At 51.4% G+C, this 17,499-nt stretch overlaps 2 protein-coding genes across 3 annotated transcripts; both read right to left on the bottom strand.

Moving 5' to 3' along the window:
- Positions 1-2,238: 2,238 nt before the first annotated feature.
- On the bottom strand, positions 2,239-13,772 carry MYCBPAP (MYCBP associated protein). The gene is made up of 19 exons (XM_064675936.1): positions 13,618-13,772; positions 12,825-12,973; positions 11,777-11,924; positions 11,576-11,679; positions 10,911-11,085; positions 10,475-10,590; positions 9,649-9,799; positions 9,348-9,463; positions 8,537-8,646; positions 8,111-8,210; positions 7,583-7,772; positions 6,898-7,085; positions 6,194-6,334; positions 5,735-6,022; positions 4,801-4,922; positions 3,943-4,058; positions 3,316-3,437; positions 2,889-3,125; positions 2,239-2,387 (listed from the first exon to the last, which is right to left on the bottom strand). The coding sequence occupies exons 1-19, from the start codon at positions 13,661-13,663 to the stop codon at positions 2,322-2,324; spliced, it is 2,685 nt and encodes an 894-aa protein (XP_064532006.1). The 5' UTR covers positions 13,664-13,772; the 3' UTR covers positions 2,239-2,321.
- A 432-nt stretch (positions 13,773-14,204) lies between these two features.
- On the bottom strand, positions 14,205-17,184 carry RSAD1 (radical S-adenosyl methionine domain containing 1). Of its 2 annotated transcripts, XM_064675944.1 has the most exons (9): positions 16,986-17,184; positions 16,252-16,385; positions 15,969-16,173; positions 15,534-15,899; positions 15,377-15,440; positions 15,146-15,293; positions 15,022-15,076; positions 14,479-14,582; positions 14,205-14,403 (listed from the first exon to the last, which is right to left on the bottom strand). In XM_064675944.1, the coding sequence occupies exons 1-9, from the start codon at positions 17,154-17,156 to the stop codon at positions 14,223-14,225; spliced, it is 1,428 nt and encodes a 475-aa protein (XP_064532014.1). In that variant the 5' UTR covers positions 17,157-17,184; the 3' UTR covers positions 14,205-14,222. The 2 variants fall into 2 exon arrangements, with proteins under 2 accessions (XP_064532014.1, XP_064532013.1); XM_064675943.1 differs by having other exon boundaries at positions 15,969-16,385.
- Positions 17,185-17,499: the final 315 nt, after the last annotated feature.

Below are 17,499 nucleotides of genomic sequence, written 5' to 3'. Positions count from 1 at the left end.
GAGGGTCCCTGCACTGGTGACAGAGCCCACGTCTCACACTGGGCCTGTAATGAGGGTACATATTTCTAAAGCTGTTCTGTGGAAGGCAGCTCTAATTCGACTGCAGTTCCTGTCATGTAACTTCCACAAATCAATGCAAAAGGAAAAAAAAAAAAAACCAAACCAGCTGGCTTAGAGAGAGCTGCAGCAGCCAGACAGCAGAATATCACAGTTGTTGGCCCACACATCCCTTCCTGCATGCTGCTTGTACCTTGTCCCCTGAGGACACTCTTGTCCAAGGCTGAAAGAGGCACTGACAATATTTATGACAAAAATTATGACAAAAAATTAGACTGTTCACAGGTTTGTTCTCCTTTGCAGAGCTCTTACACCACCCCCCTGCCCTGTGCCACCAGGCTCCTCCCATGGAAGGGAAGGAGACGGCAGCACAGGACATTCTTCCATCGTATGTGACTGATGTAAAACTCCCATCTATCTGGTGTCATATTAACAGATTTTCCTGTGGGTAGAATAATACATGGAGCCTGGTTTCCATAGGCTGGACCAGAGATATGGATCCATGGAGACACGGATCCATGGCGACATGGATGGGTTTTGCCATCCCTTAATGTAAAGCTACCACATGAAAGGATTCCTGCCTCCGAGACAATCACGTTGCCTCTAGAACGTGCAGACTCCCTCTCATCTAGAAACAGATGGCTTGAGCAGTTTGAGTTGGGCAGATTCACAAGCTGATAATCATCTCCAGGGAGGCAGGAGCTATTGTCAGAGCCTGTGAGACACACCCCAACTTCAGGCCTTTTTCCTCCTAATTCTCAAAATGTTGCTGAAATTCTCACTCCAGGAATGCTGAGCAGAGACATTCCCTTTGTGGGTCTGTGCCCACTAAGCCAGAGGAGACTCCCGCTGCCACAGAAGCCAAAATGCTTCCCCACACTCCAATAAGAGAAAACATCTCAAAACATGAGGGGCTTCACCTGGCCAGCGAAAAAAATAAGCTGTGCTTTGCCATGGTACTGCCAAGAGGAAGAATATGTTCTCTCCTCAGACAGCACAGGAGTTAAAATGAGAAAGCAAAAGACACCAATTCTGCAGAAGGCACAGTTATTTCACGCTCTGTGCAGCTCCAGACTGTGTCAGTGTGGCTGCCAAAGGACAGGAGCACGTGCCCGAGGCACACACGCCCGGTGCCACCGCGCAGTGACGCGCACAATTCGTAACAGCAGTGCTCAGCACGGATATGCATCTGCTGCCTAAGAACTCCAGAGGTATCACAAACCTCAATTAATGATCTGCACTGATGTCATTGCTCTACAGGGCCAAAGCCTTTCCCGGGAATGCTGTCCAGCCGCTTTGGCAGGAAGGTGGCACTTTTACCAGCATGACACAGGTCTCTCAATGCCAGGTCATGACAGACCCCACAACCAGCTCACTCTGCCTTGAGAACCTGCTCCCACTGAAGCCCAGCATCCCACACTCAGGCCTGGGATGCCTCCATGAAAACCTCTATTCCAGCTGTGATGCATAAGGAAACCCAGACATAAAGCAGTGATGAGCCCAGACACACAGGCAGATGGACAGACAGGAGGGGTGGCTCTAACACGAGGCCTTACCATGCTCACAATATTTATAGCACAAATTTCACTCATTTAATTCAAGAGTGATTAGACTTGGAAGGAAACAAGTAAGATCTGGCTCACAATGGGTCATGGGTACCTTGAGCTGGATGGAAAGAAATGGCAAGATCAGCACAAGATGGAAATTCATGGATACAAAACCAGGCAGGTTGGCACATCCCTTGGGATAGTGCTTTTACTGGGATCCAGAATGCCTCAGAGAAGCCTGCTGTCAGCCATTCCCAGGGGAGACTGGACAAGCAGCCAAGAACATGATCAAAAATGGGATGGATTTGTCTAAGTTACTTTTCTTGTACTGGTGCTCTTGAGTACAAAGGGACACCCTGCTCGCTCACCTGCATCCAAGCGCAATCGACAAACAAAGAATGCATCTCATGTTGACTGGCACTTTTAAATTCTTCTTCCTTAGCAGAAATGCCAGTATTTTCTAGTCCTAACGTTTTCTGAGGCAGTGATATTTCTTGCCTTGTCTCTTCTTGGCAAGCGATCATCTGTAGCAGTAACAGATGATCCAGCAACAGTCCCACATCACAGCATGTCAGAAAAGAGGCAGCCCAGTATTTGTAATCACTGAATCACTTCAGAAAGAATTGCCACTCAATCTGTGTAAATATGGTTATTTATTTATTTTTTTAAAGCTATTTCTACATGCAAAGGGTTTCAGCTCTCCCACTGCAGAGCATGTTATTGCTTTAGATCCTCAAATAAAGACACCATTTCACTCACCATTGAATCCAGCAGCTTGTAAACCTGCAGCAGAAATCAAGAGAAGACAGTTGCAGTGAAAACACACAAAGAAACCCTGAGGATGAGACTGACAGAGATGGTTTCTCACACTGGAGTACATTATCATATGGGCACACACACAACCACACAGAAGTGGCAGCCTGCTAACAGAGCTCTAGTAATAACTTCTCTGGCTATGAAGTGTGTTTAACATTATCTGAGGTACAATTAATTCAGCTGATCCCTCAAGAGTCCACAAGCATGCTGAAGACATCCCAGATAGAAGTCCCGCATGTGGCTATGTGATGGCTGGATTTCTTCTAACAGATTCCAGGCTGGAATAAAGGGCATCTTAATCTGGATTTCACACTTACCTTGCTGCAGCATGAGGGACATATGTCTGTCAGTTTTCTGAGTTTAAAAAAATGTTTACCTCTCCTCCTGAGCCTCAGTGTAACTTACAAGCAAAGAACAACCCCAAGAAAAGGACAAAACCCAACAAATACAAGCTTTGGTCAGACTCACTTCAATATAGAGTTTTTCCTGGTATATTCCAAATGAAACAGAGTCCACCTGCTCCTGAGGAGGTTCTACTCCCTCTGTAGTTACAGCTCCCTCTTTCTCCTTCAGTGATGAAGCAGCAGATACCCGCTTCTCATCTTTTACTTTTTGGGGCTCTGCGTCCTCTTTCACCTTCACTGATGCAATGGAAGGTGTCCGCTTCTCATCCTTCGCTTTCAGCTTTTTGCTGCCTTGATGTTCCTAATCAGGGACAGACCAAGAAAAAAAGGGATATGGGTCAGAACACTGCTCAGATTGCTGCAAGATGCACCTCCCAGGAACAGCACCTCTTCCACTGGGTTAGAAATCGGCTCGAACTCAGGATACACAACCTCAGAATTGTTCACACTGTCCCCTGCACTCAGGGCTCACCAGGCATCCCAACACATACCACTTTCTCTTTCCCTGGTGTCGCTCTACTTTTTTTGCGTTCTTTATCCTTTTTCTCTTCTTTCTTAGTGGCTATTTTGTCTTCCTTTCCTCCTTTTTTTTCTCCTCCTTGCTTTACTTCCTCTACCAAAGAAAGAATTTCAGTTACCCAAAAGCATCCACACATCCAGCAAGACCAGCCCACTGCACTAACACAGTGGGAGTGTATTACTTTTGCAATGTACTTCCCTCTTTTTATTAATCTGAGCTGTACTGCACTGAAAAACAATACCTTGAAGAGTACTTTGTTTAAATAAGGAATGAAGAGGTCTCAGATGTGTATCAGAACAAGCCTGTAAGACAGCTAATAGTAAGGTAGTGTTTGCTGGGTCAGTCTGTGTGAAAACCACAGCTACACGTAGCTGAATTAAAAGGCTTTTTTGTGAGGTGGTTTTTTACTGATGCCAAACCACAGATCACAATTAGTACTGTGACTGTCACACAATCTGCCTTTTTTTTTCTGATGCATTTTCTTATAAAAGCTTTGAGGGGGACCTGCTGAAATTGAAATTTCGGTCGAAATTCATCACGTTTTCTGGATTTCCAACAGTCCACAGAAAGCAGTTGCTGTGCTAAAACTACCATTTACCTGTTTCCTCTGGAACAGCATCTGCATAGGTGTCCTTCTTAAGCAAGCCATACAGGGATCTCAGCCTCAGAGCGTGACTCACCATATCATCAACTGCTCCCCGCCACAGCTGGAGGCTGAGAAAAGGACCAGGATCAGAAGGGAGACAGTGCAGCAATTGCCACCTTGTTTTAACCCTGTGCCCAGAAGTAAAGGCACCTTACAGCTGAGAGCTGCTCTATACAACTAAACCAACAAAACAACACCCACAGTCTAAATATCTGTGCAGAGAGATGCTAAACTGCCTTCCTTATGTTAGATCCCTCCAAGGTCTCAAAGGTTTGCAAATCAACAGGCTCACAGGGACCCATAAATATTACTGTGAAACTAGGTCTGCTCCTCAACATGACACACATTGATAAATCAACATCAACCTGCTCTGTGTTTACCAAGAGGAACCTGCATCCTTCTAATTTAGAAGCAACGAGAAGCTGTTGATATGTTTACAGTCTGAAAGCCTGAGCAAAGAACAGAGAGACTGTATGAGGGAGGAGACAGTTATCTGAGTAAAAGGGTACAGAAAATACCCAAAGGTTTCCTAAATACAGACTAGAATAACCTTGCCAGAAATAATCTTGTACACTCTCCAAAATTACATGCATTTAATATTCTAAACTTATCTCCAGAAGGAAAAAAAAAAAAGGCATTTGGGTCCTAGACAGCTGCTACAATTAAGCTATAAAAAAACCAGAGTGTAAAGATGACTTCTAGACCTCATATAATTATCTGCACTCTGAATCACAACACTTGCAACAGAGCTCGCTGAGGCTGTTGATCACACAGTGCTTTCACAAGCTTTTTCCTTGCAAAGGAACACACCAGAGTGGATACAGAAGGTCTGACTGAACTGGCCTCTGTTCAACACACAGCTCCAGAGCTGCCTTATTGAGCTGGGTCAGTGCTTCTTCCCGCTGCTCTTCCCCAGGGATTGACATTATGGCCTGTGAGAGAAAAGACAGAGGGTGTGTGGAGCACTTCTCAGGGTTCATTCCCAGTCCATGGGCCCTGAGCTCGATGGAACCACCATGGCTCTCTCCCTGGACACCAGCCTGAAACCAGGTGCACTGGGCACTTACACTCACACATGTGGCTTCCTACACGGCTGGGATTTGGCCAAGGTCCCCAAGATCCAGGGAACAATCCCAGATTCCCCATCAGACTGACAGTAAGCCCCTTTGCAACTTCACAGGTGTGCTGGGGAACAGGGATTCTAGCGAGCTGCAAGGCTCCCAAGTAAAGCTTAGTTATAAAAGAAGCAGAGAGATTTCCAAGAGAGCACTACAGAAAAACCGCTGACAGAATCCAAACCACTCTTGCTTTAATCTAGGGAGGTCTGTACTTTATCCACAGCCTGTCATGAGTGCCCCCTTAGTTCTCTGATGAATAGGAAGGACTCTCCAAGGCAAGGAGCCCTTAGGGGAGCCACGGGAGGCTGTAAGACTAGCCTGCCCCCCGCATTCAGTCCTGGGATGACAGAAAGCTAACGGGGGAAGAGCTTAAAATATCTATTATGTTGTCTGGTTCTCTTTTCTTCTTCACACAACAGCCCACAAAGTCTCTCTTGGGAATCTCTTTACAAGAGCACTGAGGGTGTGGTCAGCAGAGCCAATACACATCATAAATCATCTCTAACTCCCAGCACATAGGCAGCAGACCTTTGGGTGGGCTCCACACTGGGGCAGACTGGGCTGTTTGAAGGGAAATGAAAACACCATCAGCTTGTCACAGCATCAGTGGGAACAGAGGTGACTACCTGTTTAAAGTCCTCAAGGGAAAGGTTCCATCCTGACGGGCCTTCTTCTTCCTCCTCAATGCTCATCTTTTGCCTCGGAGCCTCCTCTAGTGATTTCTTCCCACCTGGGAGCTCTGTGGTGCTGCTCTGAGCAGGGAGAGGCTCCACAGTGCTCTCCTGGTACTCCGTGTCCTCCTCTGCAGTGCTCCTCTGGTCTGAGGGCACTTTCTCCTCGAAGGCTGAAGGCACAGTCATGTACTGTCTCCATAGTTTGTGCAGCTGCTTTACCACTTGATACTGATAATAAAACTGTGATAACAGGGAAAAAGTAAACAGACATGAGTTTTGCCTTTCCTCTTCAAACCCAACTGTTAAAGCCTCCATGGCAGATTCTGCCAGCTCCAGAGACCCAGGGATGCACCAGCCCCATGGATCTGCCCTCCCTGTTACTTCAGTTACCCATCAAATAGCAAACATCACCCCGGGATTCTTCCTGTGGAACAACTCTTCCTCGGTGGCATAGGCAGGAGATGGGGTGCGCTCTGGGGTCCGAACTTGGTCAAGAAGTTCACTGAGACTGTCTTTGACTATAGCAGCACCTTCTCGAGCAGCCAGGTCACTCTGAGGCCCCACAACGAGAACAGCATGTGTGAGTCCCCGTTCCACATACAAACACACAAACAAATTCACTCCCATGCCAGTAACCACACGCATACATTACACAGGGTTACAAGGACAAGAATAACTGCAAACCCCGCTGAGCGCAGCAGTACTGCCAACAGCTTTTCAAACAAACCCTACAAATCCTCCCTCAAACTACGCTTTTCAAAGCGTAGTGTAATTTTCATTTTATACCTTAAATTATCATAGCGTACAACACACAATCCCATCTCCACTAAGTAACTAATGAAATTAATTACCAACAGAAAATTCATTTTTAAAGGGCCAGCGTGAACACTTTAGGAGACACAGTCATGTCTTTAGTAACAACATTACAAAAGACTGCAAAGTTCCCCCATGTTATTTAGCAAACCTGCTCAAGTATGTACAGACGTTCTGTAAATCATCTCACTCCCAGCCCTAATTACACAGCAATAAAAATACCAGTTGTTCACTCCCACCCTTATCCTCTATTTGCATATAAAGTTCAAAGCTCACAGTTACCCAGTCACATGCTTGGTTACCTCCAGATTCTCTCTGAAGTCAGCCAATTTATCCTCATACACAGCAATTCCCCAAAGGGTCACCTGCAGCAGAGCTCCTCCTAATAACAGAGGATGTGTCCTAAATTCCCAGGGCTCACTGAAAATGCCTGCTCTCCTTGACTTGAAAAGAAAGGAAAACCTCCGAGTTTCTCCAGGCAAAATTACACCTGAAATAAGAGAGAAAATGCATCGGTCTGCAAGAAGCCACCTGGTTAACTTGACCCTTTTCCAACCCCACCCCAAGTGTCCCTGTCTCTGTAGGAGACTCTTTCACCGTAGTTTAGCTGGTTATCACACTTCATCCAGCTATTCTTCTCCTTCCAGATTTACTCCCAGTCCCCATGCTACTGAACTGGTGTTATTTCCACTACATGCTCCTTCTACAGCAAGCTCAGTTCTCCAGCAGATGATGGTCCATTTGCCATCAGAAAATGATTCACTTCTCAGTATTCTGCCCATTTGCACTCAGAGTAGGAGCAACCTCCTTTCCTTTAGGTTTCATGAGAGGGATCTGCCTTGCACAGCTCTTTTGGGGTGAGTCAGCTCTGACACCCAGGAGCTTCCTCAGGAGAATCACCCAGCAGTGCTGTGCCATTAGTCAGACTCCACATCTCAGGAAACTCTCGAATACCTGCTCTCTGGCTGAGGTACAAAGGTCTCGTACCTGGTCTGGTATCAAAGTAAAAACATGGCATCCTCCTCCCCTTGGTTTCTCTGGAGGGAATCTGCTGGGGCAGCCTCATCCAGTTGTACCAGATGGCAGCTGTGCCATCATTGCTCACCGTCAGGAAGCTTTCGGCCTCCTCACCAGCCAGAGTCTCGAAGGTGAGCCGGGCAGCAACACCAATTTCATTCTGCAACAAAGAGGAAAAAGATAACAATTTCTGCTCTATCTGGCAGGATTTATCCTGCATGAAGTCATAGCTCAAATAAGGGGTTGAACCTCAGCAGAACTTGTAAGGCAGGTCCAGTGATGTGGTCATTATACAGAGAGCCTGGGAATCTAAGCTCACACCACAGCCAGAGCAACCCCTTCTGTCCCTACATCTCTCAAGAGCAAACAGAGGGATACTCTATTATGTTCAGAATAAATTCCCCATTCTGTGGCCTGGGAGTGACACCCATTGTACAGCCGTGACTTGGGAACTCACACAGGCTTAGCTTGACTAAACAATTAAAATCTCACAATTACCCTACAAGAAGTGATGCCCTTGATCCAACGAGCAGGCTTGCCACAGAAAACTAAAGATAGATGCTTTTCTTCTTCTGGAGCCACGTTGCAGGAGTCACTGCTACAGAAAACAAGAGTCAGCATTTTCATGGAGTAAAATTCACTTTCAGAGAGGAGAGAACCAGGGATAATTTACAAGACCCTGTAAGAAATAATCCCAACCAATGCTTTTCCACACACTCCTCTCCTTAAGGACAGAGCCTTGCTCCTTAGACACAAGGCCTCAAGGCAAAAAGATTTCTAAATCTGGTGATTATATTAAAATATGCCTTTTGCTGTGCCCACTGGAGGTTCCTCTCCGTTCTGGCTAAAAACAGCTAAGGGTACCTTTATAGGCTGGTGGTACATATCCAAAACTCTTTACTTCTGCCAAGAAGTAAAGCTTACTCAATCTCTTCAGGAGGAGTGGAACATGGAGAAGTGGAACATGGAGAAGCCTCTGCTGAGACAGACGTGAATGGCTGCCCTTTACCAATCAGCTCCAGTCCTTCTAGATCCTGGACATACACAAAAATGATCAACTCAGGGTTTCTTTTTTCATATAGAAAGGAAATTATAATACCAGCCAAATGCACCAAGCCAGTCAAGGAAAGTGAAGTTGAAGTATCTTGCTCCTACAATGGTTTTTAGAGGTATACAAAGAATGCTCAAGAGACTCAGGAAGGAACCAATTCTGAGTTTCCCAAGAATCCTAGATGACTGCATTCCCCACTACAAATGATCCGTGAATGGGAAAAGTCATCCTCACACACATTTCTCATCCCCAGAGACAGGTTTCAAAGACAAAAAAAGTGAGGTTTATTCTGTTTTTAGGAGGAGGGACTACCTGCCTTCAGATTATTTTAGATATGTGTTTTCCACATGGGTAACGTGTCTTCCCTCTGTCCCAGGGCACTAAATCAAAGTCCTACACCACTATTTGGCAGTTTTTTTCATGGCCTAGGTCCTGGCAGCTTCATGTTGCTGGTTTGGGGTCCTATTCTGAGGCTCCTAGACCACCCCACGCAACACTTTGGGAGGCCAGACAACTCCTTCATGGGTGTGGCCCTCTGGAAATGTCAGAACTTCCAAGAAAAGTACTGTGGGGCTAAGTTTTAGACTCCTAATGCTTTTTCAGACCCAGTTCTTGGCAATTTTATGTTACTCTACTGACAAGAAACAAGAGACACAAAGAATGTCCCTGCTCCTCTGGTCTTACCGGCTTATAAAAACCCAGCTCCTCCAGGACAGATTTCAGCTCCTGCCGCCGATGTTTCAAGAAAAGACTCTTATCCCAGGTTAGATGGCAAGGAACCTTCATTGGGGGCTTCAGAGCTGTGGAAATACCCACACAAGAGCTCACTCTCTACATATCACGTGCCTATTAAATTTCACTCTCTGCCAAATTTAGGCCTCACGGAGTTTTAAAGAGGAGGCTCAACAGATGACTGGTAAGCAGCTGCTCCCTCCACACCTGTGGCCCATTTCTGTGGAAACACCTCTCTGCAGTGCTCCCTTACCCGTTTCCTTCTGGACAGTGCGGGGTTTGCCCACATGAGTGATTGGCTCTCGGTCCCCACGTTCTGTCCGAGTCAGTGTCAGCGTCAGGCCCGTGAGTTCATCTCCAATACGGTCGGGCTGGCTCCAGAACTCGCTTCCTACTCGGAATCCCTGCGGTGGAAAACAAGGCTCCCACTGATACAGAGTTGCACAGCTACCTGCTATTTTCATAGGGTCTAGAAAGGATCTGATCCTGCCTATATGAACATTTTAGTAGTCTATGAATTATCCCTTTCTGCAGAGCAAGCCAAAATTTCTATCAGGCTGCTGTCAGAGACAAAAGAACTTTCTTCTACCTAGTGCTACGTGAAGGTTGAACGACATTAAAATAAAGCTTCACACAAATGCAAATTCTTTGACAGTGCTATAAATGTAAAAAAATTATTTTAACACAGGATCCTCCCATAATCCTCCTTCCTTGCCCATACCCTTTTCTCCGTGGCAATCACTAAAATCCAAGCCTGAATCAATCAGATCTCTCTGCCCCCTGGAACAGCAATTGTGACATGTTCCCATGTCACTTCCCTGGGCAGGACAGTCTTTGTTGAGAGTCCAGAAATGGCACTTGCTCATCCCCACTTTCCTCTGAGTAGTATGGATAGCACAGTTCCTGGTTTTATTTTTAAAATCCCTGAAAGCTCTGCTCACACACCAGGCTGAAGGACTCAAGAGTGGCTTTGATAAATACCTACTGACAGCTCTTCAGGGATGTTACTCATCACACCAGTGTCTGTGCTGTTTCACAAGAGCAGCACATTCAGGACAGACAGGATGTGGGGCTCTCACCTTTCCAGGATGGAGGTAGGGGAGACTCCGGTCAATGAGGTCCCTTTCTTCCACGACTTGCCTGTAATTCTCCGCGATGTTCATCGTCAATTCATTCTCTGGCTTCTGAAGAATTTCTGTAAAGAGGAAATGTCGCATCATCGGTGCTGCACCTCTGGGCACACCCTTTGACACTATTGTTGTTCACCTGTAACCCATTTACACTGGCCCCTGCCAAATCCACTGTCCTTGCCCCAGCCAGAGCCACCAGCTCACCCTCCCACCACATCCACAGCCACTAGCACGTGTGGGAGCTCTGAGAACATGGAATTAGACTGCAATGGCAATAGGATTAACCCTGGTAGGTGATAACCACTGCAGTTTGGTGTGGGGACATCAAACTCCCTCACCTACACACAGAATTTTACAGAAGGAGGCCTCTGCAGCTTTGTCTCACCTCCTAGGTGTTTCTCCTGCTTTTTCCTGATTGCCATATGATGGCTCCAGTTCTGGAGAGCTCTGTGCCCTGCTAGTTGGGCCTGAGGAGCCTTTTGCTTCTTCTCTCCTCCATGTTTCTCTTTCAAAGCTGCTGCAGTAACATCCGGACGAGGAACCTCAATAACATCTGCTGTCTGATGAGAAAGGAAGCACTGAATGAACCTCTTCATGCACACCAAAACAAGAATGGGAGAGGGCAGGAGAAAGGAGTTATTCTGATTGACTGTACTTTTACATTAGCACTCTGAGAGGAACAAAAGCAGGGCAGTAGGAACACACTCAAGAGACAACGGAAGGATTTATCTGAGTAATTAGACTCCAGTAATGCCATTGCTGCAACACTAGCTCTTCCCTGATGCCAACACAAGAGCACAGAGGGAAGAGGAAGCCTGTGTAATTGTTCCCTCCATGACCTGGTCCTGCACACAGCACTCCAAAACCTGCTGGTGCAGTTTCTCTGATGGCAAACCCTCCCTGCAGAGTGTGACGAGGCTGGGAAAACCACACCTCAGCCCTGACCTGCTCCTGATAGGTGCTGGAAAGCATCGAAAGGTACTGCTGGCACCACGCTCCACCTCTGGAAAAGTGCCACATAGCAGCATTTTCCTAACTTTACAAACTAACCCGAGTGCTTCTTCTGGCCCAGACTTCCATCTTAAACTCCTGGACACTTCCCAAAATGTGATGAGGGAGAATCTCTTCGCAGCCATCAGCAAACTCTTTTGGTCCTACAACACACACACACAAAAATACCCAGAGCCAGGTCACTGAAGTTTGGCTTAGCAAAACCAAAACCTAGAGATAAGATGTGAAGTTGAACCCTACCAGGAAAAGTCAGTGGTTGCCTGGGTGCCTTGGGGGAAGCGGGATGTGCTACAAGATGTGTCACCTCCTTGGGTAGGTATTTTCGAACGAGGTAATTCTTCCTAACTGGAATTCTCCCAGCATCATGGGGAAGGCGTGGAGCATGAACCTGCAGGAAATAAACAGTAACAGTGCAGTTAGGTACACACTGACTCACCTTTAATCCATCTGATGCTTTTATAGGATATGCAAAGGTCATATCAGTACAGTTACTGTAAGAGACCTAGAAAGGGACTTTTCACAAGAGCCTGGAGTGACATGACAAGGTGGAATGGATTCAAACTAAAAGTGTAGGTTTAGATTAGATATCAGGAAGAAATCCTTCCCTGTGAGGGTGGTGAGGCCCTGGCACAGGTTGCTCAGAGAAGCTGTGGCTGCCCCATCCCTGGAAGTGTGCAAGACCAGGTTGGACGGGGCTTGGAGCAAACTGGGATAGCGGGAAGGTGTCCCTGCCCATGGCAGGTGGGTAGAATGAGATGATCTTTAAGGTCCCTGCCAACTCAAACCATTCTATGATTCTCTGATTCCTCCCCTATGAGGCACATTATGCAGCTGCAGAGACACCAACTCAGTTGCTGTCTCATTCCTCTGAACTCCGGTTTATAACAGGGGCAGGGAAAGGAGAGTTTTAAATCACTTTCCCAAGAGACTTCTGCTGCTGTGTCATTCGATGTCAAATGCTTCCACTCACACACTGTGACTCAAGTTTTGGAAGGAAAGCCATGAAAGCTACTAAACAACTTACAGGTCTTATGAGACCATGAAGCTGGAGAGGCAGATGATTTATCCTTCCAGTTGAAAGTACTGTGTAAAGACTGATAATTCTTTATTTTTTGCCATTGCACCAAACGATGTGACATTTTATCATGATAAAGAGCACGACAGACAAAATGGAGTAAGAACTCAAATGCAAGAGTTTTGGCTTAAGTAAATGGGCTGCACCCTCTGTTAAACACATAAAAAGAGTGTGTCAGTTAAGGCAGCTTTTTCGCCCAGTGGAAATACATACTTTCTCCAGGTCCTCCACCTTAATTGCAAGTGCCTGGATATCCTCTCCTTGCAGAACATTCGGATCAGGCTTGGGCTCAGGCTCAGGCTCGGGCTCAGGCTCTTCTGAAATTGCTGAACTGGGCCGTTCAGAGGTCTTTTCCTTCTTGCCTGGAAAATACATGAAGAGACTTCCTCTTCAGTCTCCCAAGGAAACACCACCTTCCTCTTTCAGCCTGGTTAATCATTTCCAGCTGACCACGTTACGTTTTGGTTTTGTGTTTGCTTTTTTTTAAAGCTTTCACAGAACAACTGAAGTCAGCATCTTTTGTAATTGGAAAAATCAAACTCTCAGAAGCAGAAAGGACCAAAGTGGGTCAAGCAGGATTCAACTGTCTCACCCTTTATTCCAGATGAGATAAATACAGATAAATAGAGCTCCCTGCAGGAGGAACAACAAATTCCTGGGAAGCTTCCTGCTCCAGCTGCTAGCACAAGGATACAGCCTCCCTGCAGTCACCCAGCACAACAAACCACTGGATTTCCAGAAGCTCCTGAATAGCAAAACAGCTCTGAAATAGCCAAACCCGGGCAGAGCCGGGCCGGGCCAAGCCGAGGGGGCTGTTCCTCCACTTTAACCTGCGTGTCCCTCCCGCTGGGACCGGCTCATTTAAAAAAAACCAAGCTATAAGAATAACGACACGGGGGTCCCTGGGTGGGAAGGGGCTGTTTGTGGCGGCTCCACCCCCGGCCTCGCTGAGGCCGCAGGCCCGGCCCGGCCGCCGCTGCCCAGGCGCGCTCCGCGCCGGCCGTACCCGGGGGGCTCCGGTTCTGGGGCCGACTGCCTCGCTGCGACGCCATGTCCCGCAGACCCCCCGGCACCGACCCCGGCCCCGACCCCGGCCCCGACAGAGTCGCGACAGGCCCCGACAGCGCCCCCGCGAGGCACCGCCCCCTGCCGGGGCACCGCGGCACCGCCCCGCGCGCCCCCTGCCGGCACGCATGCGCCGTGCGGCCGCGGCACGGCCGGGACACACCGGGACACACCGAGATACACTGGGACACCAGGATACTGGGACTGTGGGATAGTGGGACACCAGGATACACCAGGAAATACCAGGATACTGGGACACCCAGACACACCGGGAGATGCCAGGATACCTGGACACCGGGTCTCCAGGATAGTGGGGCACCGGGACTCAGGGACACGGAGACACTGGGGCTCTGGGATGCTAGGAGACTGGGGACACCAGGACATCAGGCACCGAGACACCAGGGAGACCAGGGCTCCGGGACACCGGGCACTGGGACACCGGGGTGCCAGGCCACCGAGGACACTGGGACCTGCCCTGTGGGAAACCCCCCTGGATGATGCCGCTGCCCCAAGACCCCTCAGCCAGCACACAGCTCTTATGTTTTATTATCCGTTGTGGCCACTCACAGACCCCACATTCTGGCCACCGTGTCCGTCTGTGTCCGTCCCCCGCCGGGTTCCCCCTCGGTGGGCACTGGGCAGTGCCCAGCGCCGCTGGAGCTGGCACAGCAGGTTGGGCAGCAGCGAGTCCAGCACGGCCAGGCCGGCCCAGGTGCACCGCAGGCCACTGGGGGAGAGGGGTGGTGAGCTCCAGGGCACCAGGGGAGACCCCCCTGCTCCCCACATGGTTCCCGGGGCTCACCTGCCATCCAGGAGCAGCCAGCCCTGCTCCTGCAGCACCCGAGCCTCCCCCGGCACCCCGAACACGGCCTGCAGGCTGAGCTGGGGGGAGAAGTGCCCCCAGCGCTGTATGCCCAGGGCGAGAGAGGGGCGTTAGTGATAGGGCATCAGTGATGGGTCACTAGTGATGGGGCATCAGCATCCCAGTGCCCAGAGGGGTCTCCAGTAGAGCTGGAGAGGGACTTTGGACAAGGGCCTGGAGTGACAGGACAAGGTGGAATGGATTCAAACTGGAGGATAGTTTTACTTTAGATATTAGGAAGAAATTCTTCCCTGTGAGGCCCTGGCACAGGTTGCCCAGAGAAGCTGTGGCTGCCCCATCCCTGGAAGTGCTCAAAGCCAGGATGGATGGGTCTTGGAGCAACTTGGTGTTGTGGAAGGTGTCTCTTCCCATGGCAGGGGGTGGAATAAGATGGTCTTTAAGGTCCCTCCCAACCCAAACCATTCCATGATTCTATGATTAGTGGTAGGTTGATGTGGGGGACCTCCATGGGTGGCTCCTCACCTCATGTGTGACACCCTCATCTGTGCGTAGTCCCAGGGTGAGCACCTCCTCCAGCCTGTGGGGACACAGAAAGCTGTAGGGCAGCACAGATGGGGAGGGAGCATGGGGGGACCCTGGTACTCACTGCTCCAGCGGGCTCAGCACCACCCGACTCCTGGTGCCATGTCCCTGGCTCTGCACTTCCTGCATCCAGGCAACAGGCTCCGGCGTCTGGACACGGGCTTCCCGGCTGCAGCTGCCCTCACCCCGTGGCATGAAGCGCCCGTGAGCTCCTGCAGCAGTGAGGGAGGGGGACAACAGAGTTCAGGGCACATGGCCACACACACATGCCCCTGGCTCCCCCTCACCCCCTTACCTGGCCCCACACCGATGTACTGGTCAGCCTGCCAGTATGAGAGGTTGTGGTTGCTGAGGGCACCCTGGAGAGAGAGAGTGGCATGGGGTGAGATGGGGCCGAGCCTGCTTGGGGAGCAGCATGGCATGGTGGGGGCATGGCATGGGGGGTACCCGACCTTGCGTGCAAAATTGGAGACCTCGTAGTGGCGGAAGCCGGCAGCCACCAGCACAGTGCGGGCTGTCTGGTACATGTCGGCCAGCAGGTCCTGGGGGGGCAAGGGCAGGGTCCCCCCTCGGACCTGTGCCGCCAGTGCCGTGCCTCGCTCCAGCGTCAGCTGGTACAGGGAGATGTGGTGGTCGCAGAGCCCCAGCGCCGCCTCCAGCCCCTGGGCCCAGGCGTCCCGGCTCTGCCCCGGCAGCCCGAACATGAGGTCGATGGAGGTGCGGCCGGGGAAGAGCCCCCGCGCTGCTTCCACGGCCTTCCGCGCATCCGCCGCCGTGTGCTCCCGGCCCAGCAGCCGCAGCTCGGCGTCGTCCAGTGACTGTGGAAAGAGTGTGGTGACAGCAGGGTCACGGGGGGCTGCAGGGCCACAAGGGAGAGCCCCTCTCACCTGGACGCCAATGGAGAGGCGGTTGACGCCGGCTGCCCTGAAGCCGGTGAGCCGTGATGTGTCCATGGAGCTGGGGTTGGCCTCCAGAGTGACCTCAGCACTGCCGGGCAGATGGGCAGCCCCCGCCACGGCCTCCAGCACCGCCGCGATGGTGTGAGGGCTGGCCAGGCTGGGGGTGCCGCCACCGAAGAACACAGAGGTGATGCTGTAGGGCAGAGGTGGGGAGTTGCAGGTGGGCACTGAAGGCCCCCGTACCCTGCCATGAGCCCCTCTGTGCACCCACCTGTGCACCTGGCTGAGGCGCAGCAGGGTGTGTGCCTCCCGCACCAGGCAGGCACGCACGGCCGCTTCATCCACCGCCGGCACCACGTAGGCATTGAAGTTGCAGTAGGAGCAGCGCTTGCGGCAGTAGGGCCACTATGGGCACAGGGGGTGTGGGGGACGGCCATGCCCCCACCCCCAGGCACCCCATTTTGAGGGGGGACAGCCCTAGCCCAGTGCCCCTGACAAGGCACATGACCCACAGGTGTGACCCTTCATGTGCACGGCTCAGGGACCCCCGCAGCAACCTGCACCAGCGCATGGCTGGGGAGCCCCACCTGTGCCCCATGACATTTCCAGGCCACGCTGCCCCACCACGCGTGCAAGCCCCGGGGTCCCCAGGGTCCCATATGCACAACGTGTATGCAAGCCCCAAGCGCTCACATCCACCAGTGCAAGCCCCGGGGTCCCATGTGTCCCCCCACGCGTGCAAGCCCCAGGACCCGCGTGCACCCCCACGTGTACAAACCCGGGGTCCCTCGGTATCCCCTTGTGTGTGAACTCGCGGTCCCCGTACAGCCCGCGTGTGGAAGCCCCTGGGTCCCTGTACACCGTCCTGTGTGTGAACACAGGGGTCCCTCTCCCCACGCGTACAAGCCCCAGGACCCACATGCACCCCCACGAGTGTAAGCCCGGGGTCCCCGCACACACAGCGAGCCCCGGTGTCCCCGTGTCCCACCCCGGGTCCCCGCTCACGTGCACGTAGAGCGCGGCTGTGGCGGGGGCGGCCGGTTCTGGGACCGGCTGCGGGGCCGGTTCCGCGGCAGGACCCGGTCCTGGTCCCGGTCCCCGTCCCGGGCCGCCCCCGCCAGGCCGCGCCGCAGCCACCGCCACGGCCGCCCTTCTGTACCCCCGCACCGCCGCCATGGGGCCCGCGGGCCGCGGCACCGCCCGCCCCGGGGCGGGGCGAGGGGGAAGGGGAGGGAGCGGGAGTGAACCCCTGCGCTCCTAACGGGGCCGTGCCGGGGATGCTCGCTGTGAGTGACGGGGATGCCGGGGTCGGTGTCCTCCCCCGATGCCGGGGTCAGTGTCCTCTCCCGGTACCGGGGATGCCGGGACGGTGTTCTCCCCCGGCACCGGGAGTGTCGGGGGATGCCGAGGCCGGCGTCTTCTCCCGGTGCCGGGGGTGCCGGGGTCAGTGTCCTCTCGCGGTGTCCTCCCCGGACACACGGTCCCGACGAGGCTGGGGCATTCCGCAACCTGCCCCCGC

This window comes from Pseudopipra pipra, chromosome 19 (assembly GCF_036250125.1).
Source record: "Pseudopipra pipra isolate bDixPip1 chromosome 19, bDixPip1.hap1, whole genome shotgun sequence".
NCBI lineage: Eukaryota > Metazoa > Chordata > Aves > Passeriformes > Pipridae > Pseudopipra > Pseudopipra pipra.
This window is presented reverse-complemented; position numbering and strand designations above follow the sequence as displayed.